Below are 13,573 nucleotides of genomic sequence, written 5' to 3'. Positions count from 1 at the left end.
TGTCAAAAGGAGGGGAAAACTTTGAATTATATATAGATCTCCCATCGCATTGTAAATGATAATGTTAAGATAAAAGGAATTGGGAAACCGTCCTTCAAGTTTCGACAAGAGTGCCCTATATATATGGATAAACATTGCGAATCAAAATTTTGGGAGATGAATGTCCCCCTTTCCAAGGATCATAGCTTACATTCTAACACAAACAGGCACGAACTTGCTTGAAGCATGCATTTATTACTAACCCAAAATCATACAAGCAAAAAAATTCGCAGGGGTCCGTTGATTTGTAGCTGTAAACATTGCTCGATGCTCAAGCTCAGCCATATTGATGATTCTCTATAGTATGTATCTGGTTCGTATCATCCCACCAGTGTTATAATGTCTTCGGCCTTAGAATATCTCTGATGCAACATGGGTTTGAGTTTTCTTTCTACCTACCCTGCCTCTCATATCTTATTTCTCTACTTCTTCAGGAATGATTGCTTTGCCCAGATAAACCTGTTGCATCTCCTCCTTCCAAATCTGTAAAGAGTACTCATACCGTGTGATTCTCCAGATCATATATTCAGGAAAAGAATACGCGAAGAAAATTTTAAACTAATTTTAACTTAAAACCGAGGGAAAATTTGGCAGCTATATATAAACAAGTTAACCATAAATAGTTCATACCGTATCACGGAATTCCAACCGTATGTGAGGAACGTTTGTTCTCTGAATATCATTTCCATTTGGCCCTCTCTTGTAGTATTCCTTACCAATCCAATGTGACTGAAACAAGATACCGATCAGTTATAAAATACTAATCATGTAAAGAGTACGAGATCTGTATTTGTATAAAACATCTTAACAAACTTTGAGGAAGTATATGAATGATTCGTGTAATAAATCCATTAATATAACATATTTATAATTTTAATTTATTTTATATGCTTAATAAAAAAATAAAGAATGAAAAAAAGACACATAGACACTAAACAACTTTTACACAAGCAAGTTTCAGCCTCAGACTCAGTCTAAGAAACCAAATCCAACCCATGAACACTTCTATATATGGAGCTCACTGACCCACATACATTGTGCCCTATATTTAAATAAACAGTTTACAGGAGATTGATGAACTTTTAATTTTTTTCTGCGGAACATGTGTCTAAATTATGTAATAAAAACACTCAAACTAAATAAATACTGAAACATAGCGGAGTTCAGTAAATCATATTGGGTGATATATGACAACTCTAAAGGGTTTCCCTGAATATTTGTCAGGCTAAGAATAAAAAATTATGACTTTAAGGGTGTAAATAATGTAATTCACGAGAATTTTGAATAAGAAATGTACCTTTAAAGCATGCGAAAAACCCGATTGATATACCGAATTCCTGGCTATCTCACATAAATCACAGGAGCTCAACTTCCACACCTGTAAAGAATTATTTCCTGGCTGTAAGCACTGTCTGTTTATATGCTGCATGTATGTGTGTGTGTGTGTGTGTATATATATATATATATATATATAAAGAGAGAGAGAGAGAGAGAGAGAGAGAGAGAGAGAGCTCACAGAAGCAGCTATACTATATTCTTCAACCAATGGTTCCTTTGTCAAGTGAATTTGGAGAGGATCATCAGTAGAAAGCGACACATTCAGACCCCGTAAGAAGAACATGGGGAAAGGATTCCGATGGTAGTCTAAGAATAGGGAGTTATTGCTTAAAGGAGACATTGCCAGCCCAATCTAACAAAAGATATTCAACTAGTTAGCAGCCGCAAATATCACAACCAAGTAATCAATTGGAAAAAATATCATACCTGGGCTAAATAATATAAATATTGAAGCACAGGAGATTTTTTCAAATTGATTCCATGAGCAATGTTGTGAGCAGTGAGAAAGGTTGCTGCAAGATGGTCGATATCACCAGCCTACATCCAATATGACGCCTTAGATATATACTCAGAACATTTATGAACTAGGCAGAATATGTTTTCAAATATATACCTCTCCAGAATGTGGACGGAATTTGATTGTTGTCATTCCCTTTGATTCACGAAGCTGAGAAATACTTGTATTAGTAGGTTAACTTTGTTGTGTCAAAACAAAGCCAAAAATTTCAAATACATATGAAGAAATAGAAGAAAAATCTTGGAATACATATTCAAGGTACTCTAAAGTAACTAGAGAAATGGATAATGACATGACTATATTAAGAAACAACAGCGGTGGAATTAACATTATTTGAGAAATATGTAGTAGAAGTATTATTGGATGAGATTGATCTGATTAACTTGAAAATGCAAATCAAATTAATTAAATCCGCTTAAAGTAGCCTTGCTAATTGTTTTTACCTCAAACGTGAACAATACCAATTGATCAATTTAGTTTTCAATTTAATCCACAACTAATCCATTTGCCCGATTAACCTTTTTTCCTAAAATATTGAAATTATATTTCAAACTTTTCTAGATCTCTCATCTACTCTTGTATTTTTCATTCAGTTTTAGCTTATTTTTTGTGACCACATTTATTTGGCCATGTCTACAATCCAACTCATATACCATACCTAGGATAGAGATTAATAAGATATCAAGATCATTTGAGGAAAATTATAAAAAAGCTTATGATAATTTCTCTATCTTAACCTGAAAACTCAAACCAAATCAATCTCAACTAGATTTGTGTGGTTTGAAGTAGCCGCAAAGATTTTAAAAGTGAATCATACCAACCTATTTAAATGTGGTGGATTTGAATTTAATTATATCTTAATTCTACCCATAAACAGCTTTAGAAATATGCAACACAGCTTATCCTTTTAGTTAAAACAAATTTGTTTTCTTCGTGAAAGAGTTAATAGGCACCCAAAATGATACATATTGTGGAGATAAGTTGCATACCTTGTTTAAGGTGTAAAGATTTGCATAACAGTAATAGACATAGTATGAAAAAGCCGGATTGAACACATTAGTCCATTGTTCAGGTGTGGGCATGTGTTTTGTGGGCCGTCTTTCAGGTTTGCTTTCATCATCCACCAAATCCAACCCAACAACCTAAAGAAGCCAAGAGAATGAATACCATGTAGTACTGGAATAAGCATATGTTTGGTTCAGGTTATCACAGAGAAATAATCACTTGTTTCTTTGAGCTTTGCGAGAGCTTTTGAAAAATAAGCAACAATTTCTCTAGGACTAAGCTGAACCAAGGACTCTACTGCAAAATCAACTTCTGCAAGCACTCAACACCAGTAACCAACTATAAATTGGCAGAAGTTCTGCAATTTCCCAAGTAGAGTTAAAGCCAATTGCAGTCCTCCAATGATGAATACATCAAAATATCAAGTTGGTTCCTTTTCAAGGATAACTTGACTTAGAAAAATGAAGTACCCTTTTGAAATATTTATTAAAGACCAATCATCTTCAAAATTTTGTTTACTTAAAAAAGTTAACGTAGATGAGGAGCACACCTGTTTCAAGAAAACATGCAGCTGGGGATGTGAATCTGGGTCGACAGTAACCTCAAAAAGTGGAATAAAAATATTGTCAAGCATGTTCTGGAATGATGTCACAATTCCCATTTCTTTGTACACATTGTACAACCGCGGAAGCTGCAAGACATTATAAGAACTATTATTAAATTGCTAACAGCAATCGGCCTGCAAATGAAGCCATAAATGGGAAGCAGGAAAGGTTCCCCTAATTTCACTAGATATTTGGCAGTCCCAAGATTGATACATTAGGAACATTGTGCAGATTCTTATAATATGATGGTAAAAAGTGTTTAATTGGCAATTGCTTAGAGAACTAATTTACAGAGGAAAACAACAGAAGTAATACATCGTTAAAATACATGAAAATTAAAACTAATTTTTGTTCTAGAAAAATAAATAAAGCATACCTGAATCAACCAAACAACATTCTCACTGTACAAATCATTATTAACTATCCAACTGGCAAGTTGGTCCCACTCACTTTGCTTCCTACCATATATTGATATTCTATATTCGGCCATCTGTGAATAATTAGGAACAGAAAGACAAGTTAACAAACATCTAATGGGGATAAGCATATAAAAGAAACAGTAAAGAAATGGTAATTTATTGCCAACAAGTGGTCAACATAGGGTCTCATAGTTATAAACATTCTTGCTCCATTCGGTAATAGTAATTGAAAAGCATATAGTGCGATGCAGTGTAGGGATCATCAGTCTCAGTGTCAATGTTTATGTTATGGTAAGCAGTCGTGCAAACATTCACCCAACACCTCAATCCAGGGCGCAGTCAAACCCATAATTGAATAATCACCCATATTGGAACCGTTGCAACTACATCTGTCAGGTGATATTACTGTAAATTCCCATTTTTTACGAGAAGGATCTAAGAAAATACACTGGCAGCCAATTTCAGGTGTCTTTGTTATCTCCAGTTGTTTAAAACCCCTAAGTTTCTCTACTTAACAAACATATATATGGGGATACGCATATAAAATTTGCTAGTGTCCCTCAGTCATCATGAACTATTGGTTTATTAGAATGACAACTCACCCACTTCTTTACGTTGTTAATACCTTGGAAGTAGAGAACCTGCGTCATTGCAGATGCTTTTCCTCTTAGTCAGTATATGACTTCATTGAATCTTTCCATCACTTGAGGGAAAGGATGCAGATTTTACAATACAACTTAGCTAATTGAATTAGGGTTAATGTTTGGTCATCAAAGTTTTCAAGGAGATTATTAGTAGCATTATGTTATTTAGTTATTATATTGTAGTCTTATTCCAAGATATGGTATTTGGCTGTTTTACATCCATAAATAACATGTGGGGCAGATATTTGAGACAGTATAGCTTATTAAAAGTATGATATTGAATACCGACAATCAAACAGTATTAAAAAAGATAAGCACCCCTAGGGAGTATTTTAGAATATGACAATATATTGCCCAGAGAAGCACTCCAAGACTGTCTTACATCACCGACTTAATAGAAAAATGTATATGTGAGATTATATAGAAAATATGCAAGGACTCAAGAAAACACCTGATATTTACTGGCAGCAAGATCTGAAAACACTTGCTTAGTCACCTCACCAAGAAAACGACCTAGTAAAAACAAGTGAAAATGCTTAGATGTTGAAAGCAACTAACAAATATAAACACTAAAAAATTTGATAATAATCTGAGGTCAGTCATCTTAAGGATTTTTTTTGTCTTCATTAATCCCCAGGCGAAATTAGTAATGGCTTATAATAAAACTGTAAAATTGTTTTCAAAGATGACCAGGGCTATTTGAAATTCCAAATTAATAACCTTACTTCAGAGGAGATAGATGAGAATTAAAAGTGTTTGGATTAAGCAAACTGAAGAATAGATGAAGAGAGAGATAAGTAGAACAGATGAAAAATAGTGCAGTGGATCCCACTACATTTTAAAATTATGCCTCTTCACTTCATCTGCTACCAATCACCCAACCTTAATTTTAATATACCATCAACCACTGCAGGTATAACTTGTCTTAAAAAATCCAAACTTGTCTCTTCAAGAATCAAAATGTTCCAATGTCATTAAAAGATTGTATATACAACAATAATAAAAATATTCCTTAGATCAAAGAAAATCATTGAACAAGAGACCCACTCAATCATATGTTCAAATTTCACTTCAATGCCTATATCAATATATGTACAACCCACAAAAATAGCGCATATCCTTGTTTAAAAATTAGTTCAACCAAGGATTTCACAACATAGATGTATGGAAAAATACCTTATTATACCAACATAACTTCTGCACAACAAACCAGTGCATATTAAACCACTCGGCTTGTGCAGGAACCTTTCTACATAGAATATATATGAGTGCTTTAGGGGTATTCAGGGACTCATTCAAAACTGTTTAGTAGATTGTATAAAGAAAAAAGACTGCACAAACCCATAGGATAGTTCTTCCAGTTTGAATGTGATAAAAAAGTAAAAACTTAGGTGTGATAGGACAGTTACACCAAAAATATGTTTACCTTGAATGAGATTGTCCTGTTTTAGAAATATCTCCCTGAGCCTACTTTGACCACAAGGATTGTATTTAAGATTAAACTTATCAAAGCGATGAAAAGTGCTCTTGTCAGCATGAACGTCCAAAAGGTCAACATTGAGATCATACCTGTTAAAAAGAGATATAAAACAAGATTAAGTCCTGAAACATACAGCAATCCAGTTATAAATATATAATAAAAAATCAAATTACCCAGTTAAATCCAAACTCTTGAAGACCTCCTTCAAGGTTAGATATGTACCATCACGAAATATTACAACCTGATCAAGAGTTTGCATAATATGAGTATTCACTGCATATAAGGTTCATAAAATATAATCCACATACCGTAAGTTAAAAAAGTAAGACAATGCATCACGAAAAAGTGATGACAATAAGCCAATCATTTTAAACATATCAGTAAAATATTCTGATCTCTTCATAGGTAATAGGTTATAGTACGATTATACACTAAACTACACCTACAGTTTCATTTACAAGTTTATTTAGTTAGAAAAAGCCAATATGGGCTCTATCTCTTCTGCCTTACAGTTCAATGATAAGATCAGAGAAAGAAAAAAAAAAAAAAAAAAACTGCTGCAATGTATGTTTACATCACAACAACAAAGATTCAAATTATCACCTCATCAGGCTCTTTTCTCAGCTTTGACTTTATGAATCTTAAAAGATGCTTCTGATTCATGCATGCTGAATGGTGGACATGAGTATCAACTTTTCTAACATTATAGAAGTCCCGATGTGGAGCACTTTTCTGAGCAAGAAATTCTCTATCCGCATTTAGCATCAAATGAAGATTGAATTTCTGAAAACATACAGAAATTGTCAAACAACAATTGCTTCTTGTATGCCATAGTTTGTCACTCATTCAATAAATTAGAGATTTACTTGTTCAAGAAGATTGAGCCTGTGATGGCATAAAGTTCTTATATTCCCTGCTGCTATGACTCGAAGTATGTGATGAAGATCAGTGAAAAATGTAGTTGCATCAGCAACAGGAAAAAGCTCTTCGGTTTCTGGGGTAATAGAAAGCATGCATAAGATCCCACCTTGAGCGATGATACAATTATTATGTTTGTCAATAACAAATTCCTTTCTTACTTACCTTCTCTGTTTGGATATACATGAATTACCCCATCTTGCATTTCAAAGTAATGCTGTAGCATAAAAGAAATATAACTAATTTAATCACAGCATATAAAATAGGGATATCCAAGTTTCCAAAGATGGGGAGAAAACTTACGTCAGACTTTCCTTCAGAAGTGTACAAAAATGGATCTGGGTTAGGCTTGGGTGTACTAGGGTCAGATATAACTTCTTTATCCCAGGGAGCAATGGCTTCTCTAAAAATATATCGTTTTCTCATTTCAAGGCATTCTTGAAGAACCACATAAGCTTCAACTTCATCAGGTGATGGAGTCTCTAAACAGAAAAATATAACAATTACAGTTTACTACATGACATTCCAAATATGCAAATATTGTCATCCAATAAGTGTTTGGAGGAGCTGGGTTATATACATCCCACGATAAAACTCATTCAAAGCATTTTATTTGCAGGTAAGAGAATGAGTAACAGCAACATGTCACAGTTCATACCAATAGGAGTAATTTTCAATCTTGTGAAAGTTTCATGCTCTGGCTCTTTCCTCAGAATGTCAGCTGCTATTGGATCAGGCTGCACACCATGCAGGTCACCCGAAACACTATGAGAACGGATCATACTTGGAGCAATTGCCATCTGCTCTCCATTAGCATTAACATGATTAGGTAAAGCCTCAAACGGGATTTTACCTTCTGGCCCCTACATATAGACGATTTCAGTTTAAACTCAAATATCCTTTGAGTTTTTTAATTTAGTATATACAACACTGCATCATGCAATGATCAAAGCATAGTGAAAGTGCAATGAGAAAAGGCTAGATTAATTCCAAGCGCTCGGTTGTACACCAAGGGCAAGGAGGCATTAAGAAAGTAGAGAAATAGAAACACAGAAAGTTACTTGTCATGTCAAAAGTAAACCTCTTCTTTATGTAGAATAGAATGAATGATAGAATTAATTTAACAAGTGCATTACACCCTTACAACATTCCCATTTGTGTGCAGATATGAAGTATCCAATTTATCTTTGTCTGTCATGTTATCTTCGTCATCTGATTCTTCTACACTTTCAAAGGCACTAACACTTGCAACAGGGGACTTGGGAGAAGTTGGTCTTAAAAGGCTTCTCTTAAAGGAACCAGATTGTGTCGACTTTCCTGTTAGAAACATATCTAAAGTCATGAAAAACATTAAGATGAACACTTTCAAGCAGACATTGGCCGTACATATGCAGGTCATCATAAAGATGAGCAGTATAATCCGACAATTGCCATAAAACCTTTCCATAGATTAAAAACCTGAATGATTCATTGCCTATACATGTGCCCGTAAGGGCATCAGAAAGATGTGCAGTCTAATGCAACATTTTCCGTAAGAACCATTCCACGGATGAAATTCAAATGAATTTAAAGTATAACTTAATTATGGGGACACTGCAAAGGTATATCAATAAGAATTGAAGAAAAAATAAATAAATAAATAAACCAATTTTCTAAAAGATATGATGATCATCCAATACTTTATAATTTAATTCCTAGCTGGTTTAGCAGAGGGAGACGAGTCCAGGAAGACTGATCAACTAAATTATTCCAGGTGGACAAATTATTTAAGTGTTTTAGGGAACAATAACGAGTTCAGCCGTTAAATCATATCAAATGTATTGGTCGACGCCATCTGCCTCACTCCAAAAGACAAAAGAAATGAACTGAAATCAAGAAAACTCATTGAAATATAAATTTCTGATAATAAGAGGCGAAAATAGGTAAAGAAGCTCAGGTCCTTAAACTCCAGTTTCCTGAATTCTTACGAAGAGACTCGTCTCCGTCCTGCAACATCCTCACTTCTCCCGTCTTATTTTCTTCCCAACTAAAAATTATTTATAATCCTTTCCCTGGTCATGTGAATTTTTCTGTAAGTCATATATGACAGAACCGAAACAAACCAAAACTAGTACCAATTATAAAACACACTATGGAAAAAGAAACCCCGGAATCAATTCCTTCTAATGCATTTCAAATTGACTTAATTCCCCATTTCATCGCAAACAGGAAAAATTTCCACACTCCTTAATTAGAAGTTCTCCACACTGAGCACGAACAAACACAATCCAACACCAAATAAGTACCATGACACAGCTCAACTCAACAATCTCAACAAACATCAAAATCCACCAAATCACAAATAATCATCGATTAGACCTGAAAAGTTTCACCACAACCATACCTTCACGGAGCGTGTGCAGCCGCGGCAGCCCCGGCGGAATCCCATCGACGTGCACCGTTCCGTTCCGCTTCTCGTCCCCGTCAAACCCGCCGGAGATCAAGGTGACATCAGGCAACGACGCCGAGCCGCGCCTGTACCCTCCGTTTCCCCTCCTCCTCGAGGTTCCCCGGCGCTTCTTCAAATGCGCCGGCGGTGATTCGGCGTCCGAAGCGCCGCCGCCCTCAGCCTCACGCTCGACCGTCCGCGCGAACTCCAGCAGCTGCGCGAGCGTCCTGCGGTGCATGTAGTACGCCGACACGGCCACGACGGAGGCTCCGACGAGCGCCGCCAAGGCCAAATGCACGGCGTGTGCGTCCATGATCAATCTGTCTCTCTCCGCCGGGTTTCTCTCTCTATAACAGAAAACCAGAATACGATAACGTGTACGTTGTGAAGAGAGAAGAAGATAAAAGGGGATAACGAAAAACCCTACTCTATACAGTGAGTGAAAAGTGTGAAGGCACTGGGCGAACTCTCTGTTAAATGAAAGCAGGTATTGGCTCGCTCTCTGCTATTTATACACAAAAGACGCGACACAGACGACGTGGATGGATGGATACCCTCTCTCTCTTACTCTTACTCTTTCTCTCTCTCTTTCTATGCAAATCAGATATACAGAGAGAGAGAGATGTAATTATTAGGAGTAGTTTTAAAAACTTAAGCGCTTTCCATTTGTTTCTTCGCAAATTTCACTTTCAGCTTTTTGCTCCTGTGGGGGAATAGTTTAAAAATCACCAAACCAACCAAAAAGATAACCTCACTTCCAGCCACTTTTTCCGTCCAAATAACTTTTTCACCGTGATTTTTACAAATTAATTAATAATACCTTAAATAACTTTTTTTCTTATATAGCCAGCACGGACGTGGGGGAACGTTAGTGTATTGTACATATAAGTTCCACAATTTACATACGTCTACTTCACAAAACTCAATTTGCTGAATTATATGTATGACTAGGTTTTCCTCATATCTTGGTCGGCATCAAATTTTATATTAAATCGTCATGTCAGCCTTTTTAATTAAAATTCTATTAAAATATTTTTTATATTATTTTATGACATATTATTTGATTTATTATCAGATTATTCATTAATATCTATCTTACTTAAATAAATAAATAAATATATATATATATAAATATATATATAAAAATAAAAGGAGGTGTGTTATAATTTCACATCAATAACATTATATTTCCCAGTTATATTTCCGTTACATCGTTGTTTATTTAAGATTTCATATTTAATAGCGAAACACAAAGATATAAAGATCGACTTAAAGTTCAACTACAGGAAAAAAAATACAAATAAATATGTATCCTAGTTCGCCACTAAAATACTAACATGGAATTTAAGAAATAACAGTAAAAATCAATGTATAAATAAAATGTTATCCTCTACTGTAATACAGAAGACAAAATTATTAAGTATCATAGCTAAATTTACACATTTAGAAGAGCAAAAAATTTATTTAATTAATTAATAAACATATTATTTCGGAAGATATTTTGTGACACCGAAATACTAACATTTTTTGACGTGTCTTTTTTATTTGCGAATGTCTAGATAGTCTGAACCACATCACTGTATTTTCAGAGTAGTGAAATATGAGTAAAGCATGAGTAGAATGTAAATGGAGTTTGATGGGTAGGTACTCGCTTGTGACCCTGACTCTCTATTTATAATAAGTCTATATAAACAACTTATTAGTTGCTAAATATTTTTAAATAAATATTCTTGATTATCCTTTAATTATTTTATCTTCTGCTTATCAATATTTTCAATAACATATTCTTGATTATTTTATATCTTTAACAAGATATACCGTAACTGCGATTATGATGTAGACATATTTTTCTAATCATATTTTATAATCGACTTAATAGATTACTTTTAATATAAATTTCTGTTAATCAATTTTATATACCTTGTAGACATATTTTTCTAATCATATTCTATAATCGATTTAATTGGTTATTTTTAATCTAAATTTTTGTTAATCAATTTTATTTACCTTGTAAACTAAGAAGTAAAAGATACTTACCAGAAAATAAAAGGGAATGTATTATCCTACTTTAGTCCTCGTAATTTTAGGAATGTTTAATATTGATTCTTATGAAAATTGAATATTTAATTACATTTCTTCAGTCTGTGAAATTGACCGTTGGAATTTAGGTATACATTTTGTTATTAACGAATAGCTTATATTAACAGTAAATCAAATTTGTATAATTTTAAGAAAATATAGGACTAAATATGAAGTTAAATTTTTACTATCATAAAGTAAAAATTAAAAGTTTACAATATTACAAAGATAAAAGCATATTTAGACTTTTTTTATTTTAGAAATAATGTAAAAAATTACTATAAAATAAAGCGAAACATGTTTCTTTTTATTTCATCAAAATTATTTTATTTTTTTTAATTAATGTCAGAAAACTTATCATCATCATTTTTTTTTCATTTGCAAAACACAAATTCTCCAAGCTAATTTTAGTGATCCGAGTTCAGTTCTACTAATATCATGGAAGTGGTTGTTATAAAAAAAATGAATATGAGTCTATAACAGCTTTATACTCTTTTCTTTATTTATTTGAAAGCTACCCTGCAGAGATTGTTCTTTTGGATATTCGTGGAACAAACTTTGGAAACTATTTGGTGAATATTATTAGTTATGTATTACTCATTTTAATTAAGCGATTATTCCTTAGAATATTCGTAAGAAAATTAAAAGATATTTATTTAATACATTAATGATATATATATAAAAGTATTTATCCCTTATTTATGATTAATTAAAAAATTAATAAATTAATCAATATACATGATTTTTTCCAAAATAATCACAAACCATTATAAGCGATGATAATTATTTTTTTAATAATTACTTATTAAGTAATACACCAGAAAAAAAAAATTTAAACTTGATTTTAGATGTATACTTTTGGACTTTAAAATCATGTTGTCATATTTGTTTTGGCTAAGACTGAGCTTAAAATACACAGGGGCATTCATATTTATTCTTAGCAAGATTTTTTTAGAGTAATTTATGTGAATTTGAATTAGTGTATTTAAGATTAACACACATAAGTGATTATGGTATAAAATAGTTATGTCGTTCTTTTAAGATTTAAAAAATGGAAAATCACTTCCTTTTCTAAAAGTAATTGATTGTGTGAGAAATTATTTCAAATATTTGAATACTATAACCAGATGTATAATTCTATTCTACTTATTATTTTAAAAATTTTAAACAAAAACATAAAAAGATTATATTTTCGAAAGTGAATTTTAATAAAAGAAACTTATACAAATAGGTCTAATAAATGTGATAAGATTATGTCAAGTCAGTTTATTAATTGAATAATATTTTAATCCAATGAATTCTGGAGCAGTAAAATAAGAAAATGTAAAAGTTAAATAGGAATATATTTTACATAATTTATTTTAAAATAGATAATATTATGTTAATTTGATTAGATAACTTTTTTTATTAATTATGCATGGTTATTAACAAATTAAAAGATCATGTGATATCTGAATTGGTTAAGACCACTTAAAAGATAAATTTGTTTTGAGAGCAGGTTGTTTGAAAAAGGCAATGTCATCTAAAATGTCGGTTTTTCTGTTCCTTGTGTCTTTGATGTCTTATGATGTTTCAAACAAAATAAGAAAAGGATACTTAAGGTTTGAAATCGGTGGTCAAATTTATTATTGAAATAAGTAGAGAAATTGAAAATTAAAAAAATAAGTCCCATATAGATTAGATATAAAGTCAAATTATAATATATAAGTGAGGTGTAAACCTCATTTTATAAACTAATTTTGCGAGATTGAATTAAACCTTAAACCTAATTTCTAATATGGTATTAGAGTCATGATTAAAGTTTATCTTCGTGTATTGAAAGTCCCACATGATTACGCAAAGGCCATACATGCACAGTCTAGATAATCAAATGGGTGGAAAGCAAAACAATTTAGATTGACGGTTTTTTAACCAACAGGGTCAATTTGATTTTAAAAATAAACATTTAGGTTACCTTTAAAAAAAATTACCTACAAGGTTAAGTCATTTGTAAACACGACTTTGTTTTGGAAAAGTTGTCATGTCCATCAACGACTTTTGATTATGAAAGTAAAGTTGTAGGACCAGATGATTGTATGTTAAAGTCCTTAACCTGAACACT

The 13,573-nt window shown here is 32.6% G+C and overlaps 1 protein-coding gene across 1 annotated transcript; it reads right to left on the bottom strand.

Annotated features, from left to right (window-relative positions):
- Positions 1 to 9,927, bottom strand: LOC106774047 (AMP deaminase). Its single transcript, XM_014660859.2, has 19 exons — positions 9,349 to 9,927; positions 8,110 to 8,282; positions 7,624 to 7,828; positions 7,269 to 7,447; positions 7,131 to 7,182; positions 6,914 to 7,041; positions 6,651 to 6,830; positions 6,221 to 6,288; positions 5,994 to 6,136; positions 5,019 to 5,080; positions 3,881 to 3,994; positions 3,450 to 3,590; positions 2,884 to 3,036; positions 1,991 to 2,044; positions 1,804 to 1,914; positions 1,556 to 1,729; positions 1,337 to 1,417; positions 670 to 768; positions 1 to 522 (listed from the first exon to the last, which is right to left on the bottom strand). Exons 1-19 carry the CDS (start codon positions 9,704 to 9,706, stop codon positions 454 to 456), a joined length of 2,544 nt encoding a protein of 847 aa, XP_014516345.1. The 5' UTR covers positions 9,707 to 9,927; the 3' UTR covers positions 1 to 453.
- Positions 9,928 to 13,573: the final 3,646 nt, after the last annotated feature.

Source organism: Vigna radiata, chromosome 9 (genome assembly GCF_000741045.1).
Source record: "Vigna radiata var. radiata cultivar VC1973A chromosome 9, Vradiata_ver6, whole genome shotgun sequence".
NCBI classification, from domain to species: domain Eukaryota; kingdom Viridiplantae; phylum Streptophyta; class Magnoliopsida; order Fabales; family Fabaceae; genus Vigna; species Vigna radiata.
Note: the sequence above shows the minus strand (reverse complement) of the source record. Positions and strands in the feature narration are given on the sequence as shown.